The sequence below is a fragment of the Acinonyx jubatus genome, chromosome A1, assembly GCF_027475565.1.
Source record: "Acinonyx jubatus isolate Ajub_Pintada_27869175 chromosome A1, VMU_Ajub_asm_v1.0, whole genome shotgun sequence".
In the NCBI taxonomy this organism is placed as follows: Eukaryota; Metazoa; Chordata; class Mammalia; order Carnivora; family Felidae; genus Acinonyx; species Acinonyx jubatus.
Window position 1 is genome coordinate 18,544,954 of NC_069380.1, and position 22,078 is coordinate 18,567,031.

The 22,078-nt window shown below is 43.8% G+C and overlaps 1 protein-coding gene across 1 annotated transcript in view; it reads right to left on the reverse strand.

Annotated features, from left to right (window-relative positions):
• Nucleotides 1-273: 273 nt before the first annotated feature.
• Nucleotides 274-22,078, reverse strand: part of FOXO1 (forkhead box O1) — a 96,966-nt gene continuing 75,161 nt past the window's right edge. The window contains exons 2-3 of the mRNA XM_027064742.2: nucleotides 4,055-5,410; nucleotides 274-3,587 (exon numbers count right to left, since the gene is read on the reverse strand). Coding sequence (XP_026920543.1) covers nucleotides 4,073-5,410 — 1,338 coding nt within the window. The 3' untranslated portion in view covers nucleotides 274-3,587; nucleotides 4,055-4,072. The remainder of the gene's footprint in view (nucleotides 3,588-4,054; nucleotides 5,411-22,078) is intronic.

A 22,078-nucleotide genomic window follows, 5' to 3' on the forward strand; every position in this document is an offset into this window, starting at 1 on the left:
AGGATGTCGTCGCAGACATTCCGAAGATGCGGTACTCCCGAGTTGTTCCTTATCAGGGATTTTACTTGTTCTTCAACTCTCGGGACTTCATTCTCAGATGGACTGTTTCCTCCCCAACCCACCCCCGCCCCCCAAAGGAAATACCAGATGAAGAAACCATGGCACTGTGGCTGACAAGGCTTAACTTAAGGTAAACATTAAAAAACAACAACAAAACACTAATAAAGAGCTTATTCTGCACAATTAGGAAAGAAAGACGCCAAACCATTGAAACAGAATTTATGTACATTTATGGCTTTATACAATAATAGCAAAGATTGTTCTTGTGTCTGTAAGTACATCAGCATCATCAGGCACTTCTCAGAGAGTATCGGAACAGGAACGTGGAATCTGTGCTGTTACTGAACTCGAGTAGTGAAATGCGGGGGGGTTGTGACCGCATCCCGAAAGGACTCCGGTGGCCACACCTGGCCACACTGCCAGGCCGTGCACACCACCCTCAAGGAGGAGGCCAAGAGTAATGCAAGGCTGTTTTGTTTGCATAAACCACACTGCCTTTTTTTTAATGAACAATTAACTCCCAGACCAAAACCACAAGAGAAACTTCTCATTTAAAAGTCAGTTATAAATTAAGAACTCGTAAGAGCTGAGTGTGAGAGTTTCAAGTAAGTCTGGGGGGAGGGAGGGAGGTGTTGGTAACATATACCCAGCAGTTGAACATGTCCAAATTGTATACCTTTGGAAAACTTTTTTTTGTTTCCATTTCAAGTGTCCTTCTCCTCTTCTCAGTATGCTCCATTGATTTACTGCCCACTGGGATACAACATTTGCTAATTAATTTAGACTTTGTCAGTTTGTCGAAGCGGAACTTTGCAAGTAATACATCTAATTACCTAAATATATTCCATACATCTATATTACGGAAACAATACTTTATATTTAAAATATCAGAATAGCTCTATAATACAATATGCTTTTAATAACAGTACAAACCAGAGGAAATAAATCAAACAAGGCTGCATAGGTGATATCATTTGCACATTTCACAAAGCAATCATGTACAATAACTGATATACTAATTACTCAAGAAAGTCAGTATTCGTACAGAAAAAGTATTACCAGAGGTCACATAATGTTTGTTTTCAAAATAGACAAGGTGCCTTTCACTGGACTTCACTGTACCCCAGAGAGATACTCAAGATTCTTGAGAATTTCAACACAAAAATCTGCAGGAAAAAAAAAAAAAGAGGTATTTACACAGACTCAGGAGGAAGAAACATCTTTTTAAAAGTTACTCTAGGATGTAATAAGATTTTAAGAGTGATTTCTGCTGGAGTTGCCTCTTTAATGAACAAACAGCGGCTCTGAGGCTCACCATGTGATGGCATAGGAGGAGGAAAGAAGCTGGACACAGTAGAGAACCCAAGTACTCTGGCACCAACAAGTTCTATTACATATGCAGAAGGCACTGCTTAGAGGAACTAGGGTTTCCAAAACCAGACATATTTTGGAGTGGCTAGCAGTAAGGATGGTTGGACAGGTGGCTGTTTAATGAACTTTCAAGACAGTAGAAGTCACAGTGGGAAGCTTACAACAGAGCTGGCCTCCTATAGGAAATCTTTCAGGAACACTTGTGTTCTCGTTAAACATGTAGGAAAGACCAAGCCAACAGATCGGCAATTCACATGCAAGACAAAGCAAGTGTGATCTGGGCTAAGTACACAGAAAGAAATCAGAGCCTTCTCAAGAAGGCAAGAGGAACATTTTTGTGCACCTGCTCCTTTTATTGTGCTGACATAGGGCATTCCACAAGACTTGAAAATACTGACGGATGCAAAGCCAATTAACCTAGTCTGTCAGTTACAGCTAATTGCAAAATATTAAAACATAATGATGCAGCATTGTAGTTTAGGTTGCTAAAGGCTAAGGAAATTCTCCAATTCTAACTTACCATAAGAGGTTTTACAATAAATTCAAATATACAACCTACAGCTGGTTTGTTGGCTTTCAAATTAATTGCCCCAATTTTTAAACAAGCTCTAGTCCATTTGGTAGCCATCTGCACTCAGGGACACAAAGCATTCTGCAAATCACTGAAGTCCTATTTTAAATTTTCCTCCTTCCACCTAAATTTCCACAGTGTGCTAAGTAATCTGCAGGACAGAAGGGAGACAGGAATGAAGTGTGAGTCTTAACATAATCCTTCAAGGCAGAGCTATCAAACCAACCTCCACCTAGACCAAAATAAGAGCACAGAAATAGGAGGGAAAACATTTGCTGAAGCTCAACTCCAAAAGGTTAAGTTGATCCAAACTCCCAGTTTGAGAGAGGAGCATGGTTTTAGACTCAGGTCTCCCCTTCTGATCTACAAACATCACGAGGCCCCTCAGGAGTCCCTGAAACACCGTGCACTTAGTTCACGGGATAATAGGAGCAGATGGAATTTCTTTAAAACACATACATAAAAGCTTACTAAGTTCTCCTAAGCATGAAACGCAAAATGTCCATAACTAACCATCACTCTCCTGCCAGAACAGAGCCAGAAACGTGGAGTATGCAAGGACTAATTACAATGATTTTAAGATTAGTCAGAAACAACACCAAGTAGCATCCCCAAGTGTACAAACCAGTTAAACACATATAAAATTAGTACTAATCCAGTTAGAAATACAAAATGAAAATTATGGATGCTGCTTCAAATATCTGGGATTCCACAAATTTACAAGCAGACTATGTAACAAAGTAGACTCTAGTTTTAAGAAAACATTACAGTTCAATATCTATTCCAAAAATGTCCCAACGGTAACATCAAAAATCATTTATCTGGAAATTAGAACCATTTAAATGTTTGTACAAATTTGCAAATAACAAAATAAACAAACAAAAAAATAGAAAAGACCTGTACAAGGCTGGCATTTAATCTATTTTTTCCCCCGAAGGTGTCTGACAAGTCCATTAATTCAGCAGACTGATAACAGGCTATTGGTTCTCATGTGAAGTGGCCATGTGAACAGGCCCAAAGCTGTCCCTTGGAGGCGCAGGATGGAGAGCTTGGTTCTCTGTGGTTCGTCTGTTCAGCAGAACACAGGTGGTACAAACAAAAGTTTAACTTATCAAAGACATGAGACCATCACAGTATTACAAAAAGAGTATAAACTTTCCTTGGACCAAATGGATATTTTTTAAAAAACAACAACAACAACAGCAACAACAACAACAACAACAAAAACACACACAAATACAGTTCTGTCGCTACTGCTTATGTACAAAACTTGAAAGCACACCAGGATCTGAATGTCTTTTCTGCAATTATATGGTGTAGTGAGTTTGGCACTTCATTGTAATGAAATTTCCAATGGCACAGTCCTTATCTACAGCGGCACATAACCTGCAAACATCGGGCAAACATCCTGTACAGGAAAAGTGTCTTCGCTGCCAAGTCTGACGAAAGGAAAAAAGAAATTCGTTTTTTGTTTTTTTGTTTTTTTTTTTTTTTAAATCAAGAAAACGAAAAGGAGGGGTGAAGGACATCTTTGGACTGCTTCTCTCAGTTCCTGCTGTCAGTCTGAAGTACTTTTAAGTGTAGCCTAGAAAAAACACACAATGAAAATACAGCCGAATTAAAATCAATTTGATTTAACGTATTAGAGTGACAGACATACTTCGGGGGGGGATGGGAGAAGCTAGAGCTTTCTCAAACAGCTCTGAAATCTTTCAATGGGGAAAATTCCACTTATAAAAAAAACCTGCAGCATTTGATTTGTTTCAAACATATTCATTTATTGAAGAGTTACTAAAAAGATGCAGCCATCTAACTGTCAAAAGAAATCTTTAAAGCAGTCAGAGGAAAATTCCTTATGCTTAAGCTCAAAGAAAAAAAAAATTATAAGCTGAAAAAAGGGCAAAGAAAGAATGATAAAAGATGCCTCTCTGCAAGGAACAGCCAGCTGACATCAGGAAAAGTCCCAACCATGGAAGATATGTGGCAAGTTACCGTGTTCCTCTCTTTTAAGTCCTGGCTTCAGAAGGTCTTTTGACACGGGGGTGATCTTACCTGTTCACTAACTCACTCTTAGCCTGACACCCAGCTATGTGTCGTCGTCTTGACGCTGTGCGGGAAGCTTTGGTTGGGCAATACATTGTCAAAGTTAAAATCCAACGTATCTCCATCCATAAGATCGTTCCGAATGATGGACTCCATGTCGCAGTCCAAGCGCTCAATCAACATGCCATCCAAGTCACTTGGGAGCTTCTCCTGGTGGAGAAGGCCCATCCTGCCATAGCCATTGCAGCTGCTCACCGAGGAGTAGGCCCCCAGCGCATTCATCTGCATGGTGTGGGACAGAGGCACTTGTAAAGCTGTCTTCACGGGGGCCAAGCGGTTCATACCCGAGGTGTGGGGCATGGTGTTGACTGCATGGGGCAAGGCACGCCCGTTAACTGCGGATGTTGGCTGGGTATGTCCAGGGTGGGTGTGGGAGCTGGGGTTCATCATTTTGTTATGAGATGCCTGGCTGCCATAGGTTGACATGACCGAATTAGGGCCCATCAACACATTCTGACCAAGGACCCGGCTGTTGGGTTGGGCGATCCCAGGATCAACTGCTGTCATAATGTCATTGTGGGGAGGAGAGTCAGAAGTAAGCAACTCCTTCAAGAGTCCTGGTGCACAGTTATACTGATTCATACCTCCATAGCTCGATTTGTTGTCCTGAAGTGTTTGCATAGGCATCTGGGGCAAAGGGCTCATGCTGGACTGGCCATATGTGTATTTTTGGTAGTTTGGGCTGGGTGAATTCAGACTGGTGTTTGGAGGTGCAAATGAGTAGCATGGTGTCTGCTGCATCATGGTGCCAGGTGAAGACTGGGTTGAAACAGTTAATGGCGTTGGTGATGACAGAAGGTTGAGATTATCCAAAAGATTTTCCATATTTTCAGGATTGCTTATCTCAGACAGACTGGGTAGCGTAGAAGCCATCTTTGCAGCAGATGGTGGGTACACCAGAGAATGCACATCCCCATCTCCAAGATCGTCCTGTTCGGTCATAATGGGAGAAAGTCTCCCACTAATAGTACTAGCATTTGAGCTAGTTCGAGGGCGAAATGTACTCCAGTTATCAAAGTCATCATTGCTGTGAGAGCCAGGGCTCGCAGGCCATTTAGAAAACTGAGATCCTGGGCTGTCCCCGGCACCCTCCTGGCCAGACTGCAGGGATGCTTTTTTCTTAGCAGCTCGGCCCCGGCTCTTAGCAAATTTACTGTTGTTGTCCATGGACGCAGCTCTTCTCCGAGGGGATTTGCCACTCTTGCCTCCCTCTGGATTGAGCATCCACCAAGAACTTTTTCCAGTTCCTTCATTCTGCACACGAATGAACTTGCTGTGTAGGGACAGATTATGGCGAATTGAATTCTGTAAAGCAAAACATCATGTTAGAAATAAGTACTTCTCCCGTTGGAGTACTTACTGTTCAGTATAGATATATGTGAATGGAAGACAAGTAAACATCTTTTAAAGTTTGTGGTACAGATTTCAACCTATACCATCAGAAGGGTTCTGAACTCCACTATAAAAGAGCTCCAAACCAGTACAAGAGAAATAGTATCTTATCTTAAAAACAGGCACCTGTAGGAGTGCCTGAGTGGCTCAATGGGATGAGTGTCCGACTCTTGATTTTGGCTCAGGTCACCATCTCACGGTTCAGGAGATCGAGCCCCACGTTAGGACCCACGTCCAGCTCCATGCTGGGCTCCGAACTGGGCATGGAGCCTGCTTCAGATTCTTCTCTCTCCTTCTGCCCCTCCCCCGCTCACGCTCTCAAAACAAACCAAAAGAAACCCAGTGTCTGTATCTTAATGTAATGAGGGGACAAAATTAAATAAGCATTATTATAGACACCTTCTTTTACATAGCTGTATTTTACAGGAAATCACAGGAACTCACTTTAAAACCACTTAAATTTTTGCTTAGCTACAATGCTACGTAAATAGCAAAAACCATTTCCATTCTACCACCCCTAAAACTAGTGCCAAGTCTCTTCAGATTGAACATATGCCATTTACACAAGTGAGAAGTTTTAGATTACTGGGCCCACGTGATTATGGAAAAGAAAGAAGTGAAGCAGGATATATTCTTAGTCAAGAATTAAAAGCCTGAAAACCAGTAAGACCTAGATTCCTTTTTACCTTTCAAGTCCATTAGGCTAATATAGGTGAATATACGGCAAACAGGGTCATATTTCTTATTTTAGAAAGTTGAACTGCCGAAAAAGAGAAAATTTAGATCCAAGTGCTGTTCACCAACCCCTCCTCCCACAAATAACCGGCAGTATGTGCCAACTAACTCCAGGTCACTGCATCGGAGGGAGGTCATGCTCTATCCAAAAAGACACGGGGGAGAGGGGTGGCAATACAAAGAGCTCCAGGCTTCAGTCACTCAGTACAGTTGCTCCACAACTAAACTGTGCCATGTGTATTTCCAACACAATTAGTAAAGAAAATCAACTTAACTTTGGGAAACTGCTTGGCCCCTAGGTGCCTTAAGTTTCCTTATCTATAAAACAGAGATAAATAATAGACCCATTTAGGGCTATTAGAGGGAGACAGAGTTTATAAAATGTTCAGTGGTGCCTGGCACATGGCAAGCAGTTCCCGAGAAGTAGGGCCTAGATCCCAACTTTGAGGGCATGAGGATATTGCCATTTTGAGCCCTGCTCCCCTCCTCCTACCTCCTATTCACTGGGGTGTGGGCAGGAGCTCAGAGGGATTGCAAACACAAACCCACAACTCCCAATATACAGTGAAGGAGGCCAAAGAGAGTCTCAAGCTCCAGCAGAAGCAGCAAAGCCAGGCTGCAAATAAGGAACCCCCAATCCAACTCCCCTAATGGACACATATGGGATCACCAGCATCTGGAGAGCCTCTGGGGACATATGGAAAAGCAAAAATGGGCTCCAAAGGAGGGCCCTTGTCTTGTAGCTTTTTGTTCCGCATCTAGAACAAGGCACAGAGCAGACTCCCACTACCTGCTCATTCAGCAGCCTCTGTCATCAGGGCCCTGAGGCCAAGTCCAGGAGCAGGATTCTGGATGTCCTAGACCCCTGGGAACAGGCCCCTGTGCATGTCTCCCAAGCTTCCCCTGGCTTCCTCTGCCAACTGGGGACAAGGCTTAGCAGACTGAGCCCCCTGGACCTCTGGGGCCCCTCACCCTGACCACAAAAAGGCCCTGGCTGGATTTGTGGTCACCCAGGGATGCAGCCACAGTGCCCACATCCTCATGCCATCAACGTGGGATGCAGATGCTTGAGTGCCAATCGCTGCGCCAGAAAAAGCCTTTGCACAGACAAGGCCTGGGCTTCAACACAAACCATGAATTCAGGTTCTTTCTTATTAAAAAAGAGATTACAAACATGCGGGGAAAAAAAAATCTCACTGTCTAAAAGGAGATGGGATAGTCCGAGTCGAGTCAGGCCGGATAGCCAGGGCTGAGAAATCCGTATTTCAAAATGCCCTCTGACCCTCTGTACTACATTCCACCCAAGGATTGCAACAGAGGAGCAACGTGACAAACCCTTCTGCCAGGGCACACAGTGCGGGCGGGTCAGATTTGGCTCTGAATGGGCCTTCTAGGCTAGATGCTGTGCAGGTGTCCAAGTGGATGGCATGAAGGTTTCTTTTGTTCCCTAGACTTTCCTCTTCCTTCCCATCTATTGATCTATCCCCAACTCAAGAAAAGCTTTGAGGAGGACTTTAAGTACACACAAGAATCCCTAAAAGAGGCCAAGTACTACATTTTTCTAATGGCCTATTTCATTTCCATAAGATTCTCCAAACCCCACGGAAAGGTCTTAAACACACACCTATGTATGCTCCAAGAACCACAGCCTCATCTCCTGGGCCCACCAACACCAGCAAAGCAGGTTCTAAATCTGTCCTTAAAGAGGCAGGCCTGTCCCTGGGGAGGACCTGGAAAGGGGCTGAGCGCTCTGACCCTGCGACATGTTCTATAGGCTGAAAGTCTGGGCGTTTGCACAATATTCCATCTTGACTATCTTGTTCTTGGAACACAATAGACACATAGATAAGCCACGATGAAATCTCTAGAGGAAAGGAAGCTTGACTCCTGTCCCTGTCACATTTAGCTAATGATAAAGGGGGGAAGATCCTCCTAGATAATGGCTTCCTGGTTGTCTGCACTGGCTGGTGGAGAGGGTGGTGCAGCTCTGTAACACTCATAATTAGATCAGGTCATTTGTAACTGCAATTAGGGGACATTTTTAATGAGACTGCAGAATATGTAATGATGAAATCTTTAAAAAGTTCAAGAAGCGTTCACTAAGCCAGGTGGGACATACACTAACTCACCACTTAGACTTACCCCCCCTCTCCAAAAGGGTGGTAGGGGGAGGGTCCACAGCAATACCCTACTTATCAAAACATCATGCTCCATATTTTTCTAAGAGGACATTTCAGGTCACTCTTTGAGTAACAGAGCTGTCTTCTAACTTTGCCAACAATTAAAAAAATTTTTTTTTCCAAACAGGAAAAGGTTTGCTGTGCAGGGCTTGTTACAAAAATTCCTGTTTTTCATACAGCCAGCAGGGCTATGATAGGGAGCGGGGGCGGGGTGAATAGGTAAATCCTGCAAAAATATGTGTTGCTATTAAGGGTATTATGTCTGCAGACCCCTGCGGGACACAGCCATGGCCGGAGGAAACTGTGGTTCTCCCGCAAACTCTTCGACTGTCAGTGCTTGGAGATACTCAGTTTTTTGACTACAAACAGAATATTACCTGAGAAGTAAGGCAGGTTGTGAAGACAGAAAACTCATACACTGCAAGCTACTTAGCCAAATCACAAGCTGCTGTGCCATTAGACTCCACCCACCCCCCACCCTCACCCCCCAACCAAGGACACATGAGCAAATTTCCTCTCCAGCAGCTGTATTTCTCTGCAGCCTGGGCTCTTTAATAATGCTGAGCTGGATTTCCTCTCACATACCCTCCCCACAACCTGCCCCCCCAAGCAGGGCGGCACGTTCTTCTTGGGAAGCCTGACCTGACCCGGGACATTTGGGCGGGTCGCGTCGGGGGCAGAAGGAGCTGCACAAGGTATGTGCTTGCTTGCTCAGCCTGCCTCCAAGTCCCAGGTGCTCTATTTCAGGAGTTCTATGGATTCCAAGCTCCTTAAAGAACAAGGGCGGAAGTTTGGTTTTATTTCCTGATCTTGAAGCCCCTAGAAGAGTTCTGTGTACACGCATGCACACGCGCGCACACACACACAAAGATGATGTGCACACAAGAAAAAGCCAAGGAATGTTTGTTGACTGACATCCCAAACACACTACAGGGAAGGTGTAATGTCTTACACATCTTTTGGCCATCTGTTCACATACCAATTCATGCCAAACCACACTTATTGGGACCTAGTTTGTGCTAGGTGCAATGAAAGACAACAGAAGGAATTAGGCAGAGTCTGCCCTCTAGGTGTTTTATGACTGACCTGGGCCAAGAACAAGTCTACCTAAACAGCCACATGGGACAGAAAATGATGCACAAACCACTGTCCAGGAGCACTGACATTTTCCTATCAAAGGTTGCCATCCCCACCTCCTCCAACTTCTCTCTGAGCTCAAACGTCCCTTCCTTCTGGAACCATCCCATCCTACCGCTAACACAGGACCTTGGTTACTCACCACAATTATGATTCTGCTATGTGTGGTCCCCTGGGGGCATGTGTGGCTCCCCACTACACTGTAAGCTGCATGAGCTCAGGACGTGGTCTGTCTTCTTGTACAATGTATCCTCACAGCTCCATCACCAAGAGGCACTCAAGTATCTGTTAAATGGATTAATAGGCTCTACATTGACAGGGCTGTTGTGGAGATTAAATGAGAGAACACATGTAAAGTGCTTACCTCAATCAATATTAGCTGATGTTACTGTTGTTATTATTAGGATAATGGCATCTATAAAATGTCTGTGTTTTAGACACTTATCTGTACGATAACCATCAGTCTAATTTACTATCATACCTTGCACTGTTGCCACTAATAAGGTGTTACATGTTAGGTACTGGAAAAGTAGACCAGCGTTGAGGTAAGACTTAAGATGTTTTCTCTCTGCACCAGACAGTACCTCAGATGCTGTAAAGAGACGTTAATAATAAAGGAACTCAGATACCAAAGCTGGTCTGTTACTGCCCTTGGAGTAAGTGCATCAGAATCCTGAAGTCTTCTCAAGGTGCTGCCACAGAGCCTCGTGCGTGGGCACCACACACAGCTGTGGCCTCTCAGCTCTCTGGACTCAGCCAGTGTGTGACAAGGGAAGGAGTGGCAGGTATTACCCGGGCCACAGTCAAGAGACCACAGTCCTGTGTCTCCTGGGGGGGGGGGGGGGGGGGTGGTTACAAATGAGCCCTGCTGGTCCCCTGCCTCTCTGGCTGGCAGAAGCTAGGCTCTGGAGCTGGCCCCTAGAAACCCTGAGGACACAGGACAGGAACTGCCCCTCCCCAAGAGGCTCCCAGCCCCGCTGTTTAAAGCAATAATCGGAGTGTCGCTGACGCACAAGAAGAAATCTTCACACCTTTCATTTGCTTTAAGTTTTTTATCTCATTTTTAAATCTATATTGGCAAAATGTGTTATATAACATACACAATCTATGGCTGTAGTACAAATGAATAAATGTGACATCAGAAAGGATATGTGGTTTTTACAAAAAACATTTGGAGACCCCTACTCTATTACAGTAGACTTCTAGTCTACTAGAAGCCTGAACAAAGAAAACCAAGGTTGTTGAACTAGTCCTAGAGTCAAGACTAGCAAGCTCTTTGGCCTACCAGACCTGGGCTGAAGAAATGCTCTGATCTGGCCCTGGGTTTGCACCTCTCCTCCCCTACCCTGCCCCGGGCTCCTTCCTGTCCATTTTTCTGTACCCTGGACACTCATCACTCTGAATCCTGCCTTCTGACCTGAGCTGCCAGCTTGGTTCCATCTAGCCTGTCCACTGGTGTGCGTGGAGATCACCACCTTCCAGCCATGGGTCTTGCCATCACTCCATTTTTCTTTCTGCTCGGCAGTTCTAAGACTACTCGGGTCTTTGTCTTTATAACCAAAAATAAAAGAAAACCATCAACTTGGGCTGAGTACATCCTGCTCACGAACCCCGGGCCTTCATACTTTATGTCTGCATTTCACTTCATATACAAACTGCGTTTAATCCATCATCGCATTCCACACTTGAAAGATCCCTATAAGGCAGGGATTACTGGCCTTGTTCTAGACATGGGAAAACTGGGGCTCAGAAAATTAATTGTCCAACTAGGGCTCAGACCTAGGTTTCAGGAGTCTGAATGCAACACTGCTGCCAGCTAAAAGACCACCTCCTTGGCTCCGCCATTGTGAAGAATCACATTGTGAAGGAACACACTCAAGACTAAGGTTACATGAACGCATCTTGAGGGAGCAGAAATAATTGTTTACAAATACTAGTGTACAAAACGAATTTTCTGCCTCACTGGGTAAAACAGACTGACAAAATATGATTTGCCTTTAATTCTAACGGTGACTCTTTATGGCAGGAAACCATAACAGCTGAAGTGTGAATTTCAGGTATGAGCATCGCCCTGGGGAAAGCATGTGTAAGGAGGCTGTGGGGACCCACAAGGAAAATGGAAAGGCCCCAGGGGCCCCTGCAGCCTAGACCTGCCCGTCACCTTGCCACACGGTGGGGGTGAGCAGTAGTCACCAAATCAAACAAAAAGAACTTCAAACTTAAGACACTGGAACACATGACCAAATGAATTTGTTGTTCTAGAAATTCTAGAAATTCTTTCAAAATGCTAGACAAACTAGATTTTTCCAAAAGCATTTTATCTCATTTCTGTGAACTCTTTGTCAATGCATGCAATTGTTTTGTAGACTCCCAGCATGGACTTTACTCCCTCCTCCTGCTTCCTCTCTTTTACACCATCTCTTCCTGCACTTCTACGAGTGAAAACAAACTAAGGAGAAAGTAGAAATAATCTCTCTTCAACAGAGTTCCCATTAGTTGCTAATAAAACAACTTTGCAAAATAATCCATTCTGCTTGCAAACGGAAGGAAAATATGTGACCGTTTGCCAATTGTTCTTTTTACAAGTGATGTCAATAGACGCCATATAGGTTCAACTTTTCAAAGTGTTGTAATAGAAGATGTATGGTGAATGGCTAATCTACATGCTTACACAATAGGCCCCAGCAGTAGCTCTTCTTCCTCAGGCTGATCTCATTTTCCAGAAGCCTGTCCTTCTTGCCTGAACATCAATGACCCCACAGCACACTCTCACCCCCCAGTTTGCAATGAGGACTTGGGCTTCTCCAGTGATCCCAGGGCTGGGAAGAAAAGACTTGCAGCCTCATGAAATGTGCAAACTAGAAGGCACTGGGAAGGTCATCTGGCCCAACACTCCCATTTCCTATTACAGAAAATAGAATTCAGGAAGATTAAAATCCAGATGAGAAACTTATACGAAACTTATACAAGAGCTCATTTACAAAAAGCACAAGCACCTGGGGCTCTATTCCTAGAAGAAATATAGAACAAGTATCAAGAGCATGCAGGGTCCCTCCCCTAATCAAACCAATTCTTAGCTATGGATTCACAAATGGCTATCAATACACTCTTAGCTCTAAACAGCTTTCTCTCTGACTCAAATCTTTCCAAAGAAGGAAAATATGACTACATTAAAGAACCTCCAACAACAAAAAAAGCATATGGGAGATTATGCTCTCATGTAAGACAGTACCAAAAAGACAACTGTAAGAATTCATGAGCACCATGAAAAGTTTCAGCACACGGACAGGCAGAAGCCAAGGTCTAGCTGACTGCAGGGCCACCTTGAGGGAGCACCTTGATCTCACTAGGCCTCAGTCTTGCCATCTGTGAAGCAGTAACTACACAGGACTGTTACATAGGATGGTTAGGAACTGAACAGCAAAACATATATGGGAAGTGCTTAGCACACCCCTGGACACAAAGATGAGGAAATCAAGGCTGGCCTCTTTCCGATAGGAAGCAAAGGGATATATAAACAGGAATTTGAAAGCGATCGTGAATGGTTACAACTTGATTAAAAACCATTCATCACAAACCTCCTGTTTAACAGTCTTCCTCAAGCTGGTTTCCAGGTCCTCACAACTGAGCCTGCAATCCTTCTTTTACAGAAAAATCGTTTTCTCCCCTTGCGAGGATTTTAAATGTAAAAATGTGATTAACTAGCGTGCTCTGTCAGCTTTCTGGACGACCCATGTCAGAACATATGTGGGTCCCTGAGGTTGTTCAAGGAGACAGACCAGCTGACGGATGACAGACCACATGCAGGAGGACAGTTACAGCAACGCCCCTTCTACATCTCTTCTCACACACCGCTCACTCACCACTGTTTACTTTGCAGAGAACAAACCCTAAAAGGGGCCTGAAGAGGTGAGGGATTTCAAGAACATATTGCAGGACCAAACACTTGGTGAAAAGGTGAGCTACAAGTGAATGGGACTATGGTCTTAGGAAACCAAGAGGGAAGAGGGAAGCACCCCCAGCCTGAGAGGAGGGGCAGGGAGGAAGCCCTGCAGTGCGGAAAATGACCCCATTGAGATGACCCCGGGTGAGAATGCGGGACGACGCCTGCCTGACCTTTGATAAGCTCTCACATTAGCCAAAAGCCTAAGTATTTCAGAGTAACAGGTCAGCCAACAACCTCATCGGGGTGTAAGAAAAAATCTCCACGGATAGAGCAGAAAATTTACTTTGATTATATCAGAACTATCCCATGCTTTTATTTCTCAGAAGGTGCTAATCAAAACAACACAGTGCTTCCCCTTGCTGTGTCCTACAGGAAAACCCCATTATCGAAGAAAGCTGTTTTATGAAAGAAAGGGCAAAGCCCCTCAATTTTCAGAACGTGAAAAGGAAAGTCTTTCCAACAGCATTTAATGCCCCATGCTTTTCACACTATCAGAAACTAGGAAGCCCAAAGACAAAACTCCAAAAATTCCAGGTGAGGCTGAAACCTTAGGTACAAGCATCTTTCCCTGTGTTCCAAATCATGGGGTATTGATGTTAATCACTCTCTCTATATAACTTCCATAAAAGTTGCTAACACAGGGTGCCTGTGTGGCTCAGCCAGTTAAGCTTCCAACTCTTGATTTCAGTTCAGATCTTGATCTCACGGTCGTGATTCAGGGTCCTGTGTTGGGCTACTCTGTGCCCAGCTTACTTTAAAAAAAAAAAAAAGAGAAAAAAGTGGCTAATGTAGACCCCCGTTTAAGTCAAGTCTGGAAAACAGAACTACCTCCTGCTGTCATACACTTTGGCCTGAGTACATTGCCACAAAAGCCAATAATGCCAACTCTCAAATGAGTGTCATCAACTCTGGCTAATTAGGTCCCAGAGGTGGATATAGAGAGACTAAATTTCATTTAGCTAGAATTCTCTTAAATGTGTGGGGTTTTGGGGTTTTTTTTTTTGTTTTTTAAGGCTAGCTAAGGATTTCAAAGTGGAGTTTGTGTCTCCTGGGATTAATTTAGTTTCTGTGCAGCATGCGGGCATCCCTATCGATCCTCTAACCCACTCACCTCCCCCTCCAGGGAGGCATAAAGACCGTGCACTGCCAAGTCCCAGGCGGAGAACTTCAACACCCCATCCTGACCATCTGGTGGCCTGAAAGAGCCCATCCTTTCTGAAACTTCTATTTAATTAACTGCTCAGAATATGGACTGTCTCAGACACAGAAGGCCACACCATAGCATAGTATTAAGAGGAAACTCATTTGTTGTCGAAGTGCTCCTGTTTCCTAATGAAAATTTGTGTCTATTTTATAGGCCATAACATTTTTCTCATCTTCAGCGGCTCTACAAATGCACTGCTTTACAAGCAATTAATTAACTCTGTATTTGGCTACCAGAAGAATAACTACTGGTGAACTTGGCTACCAGAGTATGGCAAAACAAAGTAGAAACCAAAAACAAAAGAACACTTGAGAATTTATCTTCTTCTGATGAATAACTCAAATTAGGCATCAAAATGAAACACAGTGTGTAACAATTTGATCAATGTTCAAGTTTTCTAAAGTTATTAAAGGACTAAAGTAAATTTTGAAGTATTTTGTGATGAGCCCTTTAACCCACTCATATTAGGTGAATGTTTATTCAAGGTATGAGCCGGGGTGGCTCACTTGGTTAAGCAACCGACTCTCAGTTTCACCTCAGGTCATGATCTCATGGTTTGTGAGTTCAAGACCCGCACTGGGCTCTGTGCTGACAGTGCAGAGCCTGCCTGGGACTGACTCTCTCTCTCTCTCTCTCTCTCTCTCTCTCTCTCTCTCTCTCAAAATAAATCAGCTTTAAAAACCAACAAAACAACAACAACAAAAAAACAAAAACAGGGCATGTACCCCAACTGTTTACAAGAGCCAATGAAAAACTCTATGAATTGAATATAAATTCAAAGGCAAGCACACCTGAAACTTTGAGAGATTAAAATCTCTAGGATAATATCCCATCCATAGAATGTACTATACAGAATTGTTTTTTGCCCTAAATATGTTCACTGTCTGAAAATCTAGGCGAACATGAATCCACTGAATGCATAATCTATTTACCAAGAAATGCTACCCTTGGTAAACAGAATTAAGAAGTATGAAGTCAAAGTGGGTTGGGGTTTTTTTGTTTTGTTTTTTGGAACTCAAATGTAACAAATCCAGATTATGAGAAGAATGGGAAGAAACTGCAAAAATATAATATTCTGAATTATATATCACGTGCAATGTAAAGTTTTCTTAGTTATATAGAGTCCTGAAACTAGCTTGCTTGCCAAATACTCTGGCTAATCAGCAACGATTTGTGACCGCTGAGCACGTGTGCTTTTTTGTTTAGGGGCCAGCTCACAAAAATTCTTGTCCCAAATCAAATAGCTACTAAAAAATCACTGGTTGACCTAATACTAGCAAAATCATTTGGGCCCATTTGCTCCACGGTAAAGCAAAACCCCCCAGCCATGGGAGGCAGGGGCCAAGCCAGGGCTGTTTCCAAGCATCCTGCAGACATCGGGATCCAATTCAGCAAGCAGACCACAGAGACAGTAGGTGTGTTCGCTGGATAATGGCCCTACTCTCTGCACCTTCCTTCCAAACAACTGAGGCTCCTTCAGCACCATCAGGTGCCCACATCAACAGTGCAGGGTCTCCAAAAGAACCCCAAACACATGTTTCAGAAATGCAGCTTTTGTGGTTACCTAAAGGCCTACAAACATCATAGCCTTCAAAGCCTTCCACAATGTGTCCACCCTAAAACCACACCTGCCCACCAGCACAGATCCTGTGTCCTAACACGAGGCTACACCTGACATCTCAAACAGCATCTGCACACAGGGCTCTCCAGACAATATGGCGCTGTGCTTAGTTGTAAAAACAGCTTTCCTCCCCTGTGTAAGCGCCCACGCTGTGAACAACAGCCCCTGCAAAGTCTCACCCCTGCTCACCCCTGCACAGTCACAGACACTCCACCAGAAGTAAGCACACTTAGGTTAGTGATACCCACAGGATTTGCAACCTCAGCCAGGCCTCAGGTCGAGATGAAGGCCAGCCCCGGGGGGAAAGTGCTTCGCCAAGACTATTCCTGGGCTCAGGGGATGCTGGAAGCTCCAACTAGAGTCTGTCCTGGAAGCAGATTTAGATGACCTGAGGACAGCCTGCTAAGTATCCTTTGTGTTTCACAGTTTTTGAGCTCAGCCACAGGGCTAGGCAGGTTCTTATTCCCGAGAGAAGAGACAAAGTCAGGCAAGACAAAAAAAAAAAAAGGGTGCCCCAACCACCTGGGGATCCTCACTTGAGCAATTAGCAAACCTTACCATCTGGAAATTCTCCTTGCATTGAACTTTTTACTCTAATGCTGCAGCTTGAACTCATGTCCTCTTTGGAAACATGAACAACACTGCAGCCAAGAATGAAAAGTACAAGACTGTGTTTATAAATCCCCAAAGACAAAAACCTCACCGCTACTTTTAGTAGTTATAAATATCATTTCTACGAAGGCATTATCTTTGAAAATGCACTTATTACACATAATATTCATTTCTTGTTTGGGGCTGAGAAAGCAAAGGGAGAATTCTGTACAGTTAGCTCTATCTTAAATACTTAGAGGGAGACCAGTGAAGAAAAAAAATGAATAAATGAAGCATTTCTTGGGATGATTCAAACCTGAGAACTTCTCATCTGAGCCCAAAGTACCTTAACCTCCTCTTTGGAACTTCAGTGTTCATTGTTCTCAGTGTTATCACACTTTGAATTTCCTCCAAAAGGGGACTGTGAATAACAACTATTGTGACCGAAATCTTGCACACAGTACAAATGTTTTGTATCTCTTCCAAGCTACTGCATTCAAGGATACTTTGAACCACAGCTAGGAATTCCACCATGATATATGTATTTAGTATATTCAGGGATGCCCTTTTCTCCACCTTCTTTAAAAGTATGCATTTGCCAATGGAGTTCAGAATTAAGGGTCTTCCCAGAGGGCAGGTCCTGTATTCAGGTTCAATTTAGGTCACTTACTCCCACAGGTCAATCAGACAAGTCAGATGATGTCCCGGTGCCTCACCACCACACAACGCAAAGGGGCACAATGCAGACCAAACGGGAACATGTTTGGAAACCACACAGAGTACCCAAACTGTAAAAGATGCTACCAGTCTGAAGCATATTAGAGAATTTTTCTGTAACTTCTTGATATTCTACAACAAAGGTAATCAGTTTCTCTAGAAATTATCATCCCTGCTATCACAGATACTTAACTACATGCAGGGACGTCAGCCTAACAGACCACTTCAGCATTTCTCCAAGGCCATTTCCAATGGCAGTCTCTTTGGTATTAATTTGTTTTTTATTACTGAGAAAAGTAATGTAGTCAGATTCTGACAACCTAGTTAAGACTGTTATAGCTTAGAACTGTTACTGGTTGAAGAAAGTTTAAAACAATCATTCTTTAGTGCAATCCTACCCCCAGAAGGTGAAGTTTTGCATTTCAACCATTTCTAAAGCCACAATATATTTCTATTAAAGGATTCATGAAGACGGACACCAATATATTGGATAACCATTTTAGTCCTTAAAGTAGCTATAAATTAAGCTAGAGTAGCATACAATTGTAGAACAAAACATTTTCTTTCTTCAGTTTTCTAGGCTGGGTTATTTATTGATTTATTTACGATACATACATACACACACGTGACTGTTCCAAAAGGACCACAGGGTGAATGGGGGCTGGAATAGAAGGTGCTGAGTCACCTTTTAGTCACCGAGGAGCCTGCATTGCATCCTACATGCAACGTACAGGAGAGCAAAGAAGATCAGAAAAAAGGACGATGTGGAACCTGGAGCAAAGTGCCAACCCGTCTTCCCACAAGATGGTGGAAGAGAAGGAGAGTCTGTGTCCTGCTTGAAAAGCAGAGATTTTTTTCACCCACCCAAGAATTTAAGTGGGTGTGGGTGTATTTTACCGTGCACATAAATTTTTGTTGATGAACAAAAGCATCTCCAGAAGGTGCTGTTTGGCACGGTTCTTCCCTACCCTGAGAGGTGCCCGCGGTTCCGCCCTCTAATAGGGCTCTGCTGCAGCTTGTGCGGAGCCTGGTGTGCGGGAACAGCCTCACAAGTGTCATCTTCAGGACCGGATTGATGTCTCTGAACATGATCACCGAAGCAGCTGTTTAGCTTCTGTCTCATGACTTGAATGCTACTTGGTTGTTTTGGAACTCATGGCATAATCTCAGATTTTCTCGTAGTCACAGGAGGGCAGGATCCTGGGGCAGGGACCATTTGTTTTGAAAACGAATTTTTAAATTCTCCCTTCGTGAAGCCTAGTGTGTTTTCATACCTTTATCCCTCGTTCATGACATTCAGCATACAAATTCAGTTCTCGCTTTTTGAAAGGTTTATTTTTGTTTCTTGAGGTCATTGTCTGGGCTTGACCATAACATCTTTCAGGTTGTTTTGAACAGCTAAAGGGAAATTAAAGGAAATAATGCCCTACAATGTAACCATAGACCATTTGACATAAGCATGAATACAGCTACAACACATTATTCACTAGTTAAGTCAGTGCCCTGGTGGGGGCACATGGAATCCAGGGCCAAGAATGGCCCACCACAGCTGGACTGCAGTGATGTGAGGGTGACCTGAGATGGCATCTGGCTCTGGGCTTATCACACACACAACACTCCCTCCCACCCCGCCACACCTCCCCCATTCTCGTGAAAGGCACCCCCCCCCACACACACACACAGAGGTCTAAACCTTGGGAACTTAATTTTTAATGGTTGATTATCCCATCAGGATTTGACCGTAAAAGCACACAACTGTGGGCATAAACCCCACCACCTATGGCCAATCCCACTGACGTTCTTCTGTGGCATAGATACCCTGGCCTCCATCTGCGTCCCATCTCCTTTCCTTTCTTGCCCAAAATAAGTTAGTGCCGTGCAACTTACAGCCAAGTTTACAACTCACAAAGTCACTAGCAAACAAAGAAACAATAGCAGGGAGTTCAAACATTTTGTAAAGCTTAAGTCACACAGTCTCATGCTTTCTCTGATCACTTTTCTGGAGGACAGCTGAGAAACCCTTGCTGCGAGAATTAGGTTCTCTTTAGGTTGTTGGCTTCCCCATCCATTTCACAGCACTTTCTCCCAGCCATTCCTCCTACTGAGGTCATTCTCCCCACCACAACAATACCAAACCAAACACTTCCCAGTAATTCAGAGTTTCTACCTTGATTGTTAAAAATACTGTATTGTAAACTTTCGATCTATACTCAATTCCTGGAACAGCTTAGGATGAAAGCAGATAGATCCTCTGTTCTTAGGAAGGAGGGAAGGAGGGAAGGAGAAAAGGGGAGGGGAGGGAGAAAAGAAAAGAAAAGAAAAGAAAAGAAAAGAAAAGAAAAGAAAAGAAAAGAAAAGAAAAGAAAAGAAAAGAAAAGAAAAGACAAGACAAGACAAGACAAGACATCAAGTGTGATGTCCAAGATCAGTTCTAAGAAGCTAGACTTGTTTCCTTGGTTTGAGATTTCAGTGGAAAATAACCCATCATTTCTGCCCTGAACAATTTACTTCAAAATACAAGAGTTTTGTCAAGTTCTGCTTCTGCTAAAAGGAAGGAGGAGAGCTCAGTAATGAGATGGATGCAGAATCTGCCATTTGCACCTTTATCGTCACGCCCCCCCATCATTAGCCAATCTAGTAAGAGTAACAACAAGTGCAAAGTTGAACATTAAATATTAAAGAAATGCTGGGGGTAGGCATGTTGAGGCAGATGGCTTCACACAGGAAGTGTGCCTTGTCAAACGTGTGCCAAGATGCAGCAGCATGCTGTCCTGGGTCCAAATTTCTTCGGTCTATCTTTGCCAAAAACAGTGCAGCTGTCATTCAGGTTACAGCTACGGATCTTTACCTGACAACGCTGACAACTGGCCCTAGAATGCTAGTCCTGCTGCTGAAGAACTGTCCTGTGCTCTGGTTTAAGCCCTACTCCATAAAGCTCCTACTGAACTGACAATGACATGATGACAAGGATTCCCCATGGCCAGCCTCCCACTCCACCCGCAGGGTAGTCTTTATTCCCAAAGCATTACCCCCAACCATGCCCATGTAACAGCATCCCCTGGACTTTCCCTCCAGGTCCCCAAAGATTAGATTTCCCTCCAACCACTGAGGTCTCCTGGAACACCTGCAAAGTAAATCCTATGCGCATGTTCATACACAAAGCAACAAAAACAAAATACTCTCCATTAGACTTTTTTGTTTTGTAGGTGTGATCACGTGTACTCCTCTACACACACACACACACACACACACACACACACACACACACACACAATTTCCCTGATACTTCTTGACAGACTCTGCTGTGAAGCCAAATTTCAGTGGCACACACTTTGGAAAATGCTGCCCTAATGGCAAGATGGTGGTCAAGTGGAAGACCTAAGTCTGGCTCTGTCTTTGTACATGTAACTTTGGACAAATTTAATGTCCTGTGTATCTTAGCTTTCTTGTCTACAAAGTGGAAAAAATAATGCCTGTCCTACCTGCCTCCCAGGGTAGTAGTAATGGATACAACTGCTTCAAAAAGCATTAAAAATGTTCTAGGCATTTGTGAGGTTTTAGGATTGTGCCCCAGGTAGAAGGGGCAGAGCTGCCCGAGCTCCCAACCAAACAACCACCTGTCCCAGTTACCTTGGAAAGCCCAGGTGCTCTGGGAAACATACTTCTTACCCTTTGAAGAACGGACTGTCCAACCAGGCCAAATCACTCTGTAGGAAGGAGGTCTGGCATAGGTCCCTCCCCCAAACATGACAGAGTAACAGTCAACAAAATGCACAAGGCAGAGCTGGCTACCAGGGGAGAAAAATGGACCCACCCTTAATTTCATCTCCAAATCCCTCCCACCTTCCTAAATGTTTTGTGAAAAGGAAGAGGCACACAAGGTACAGGAAGTGGAAGAGAAGGGGAAGAAGAAACAGGAGGAGTGTAGTAGGCTGATTTGCTTAGAAGACAAGTGAAATAGAAAAATAACAAAGACTCCTGAGACTTCTCCTGGGTCAAGCTTTGACTGTGACGCCATTCCTCATACTGTGAGAACTGTGATGTGAGCAGAGGGTCAGTTTCTAGGGTCATGAAAACAGTACCCGCACGCAGTCTCTCCCCGTTAGCATAATCAGTAGCAGAACTGGTGTAGGACCAGCCTGGGCAAAAATAGCGACTAGGATTGGAAAGTCTACATAAAACATTTGACAATGAATGTCAATTATGACATCTCTGCAACCTCTAGAGCACACTTTTTTTTGGGTGGAGGTGGGGGGGGGGGCGGGAGGGGTTTGTAGCTAATATAAATGGTGCTCTTTATTACCAGTGACATGAGATCTATATGGTCAGTTATTTCTTTTACAGACATTTTCATGAATATGATGATGCTGTCTCTGGATGGTGAAGGTAATGAGGGTTTTTACTTTCTAGTTTACCTCTGCATGTTGTCTTTTTTGCTGTTGTTTTTAAA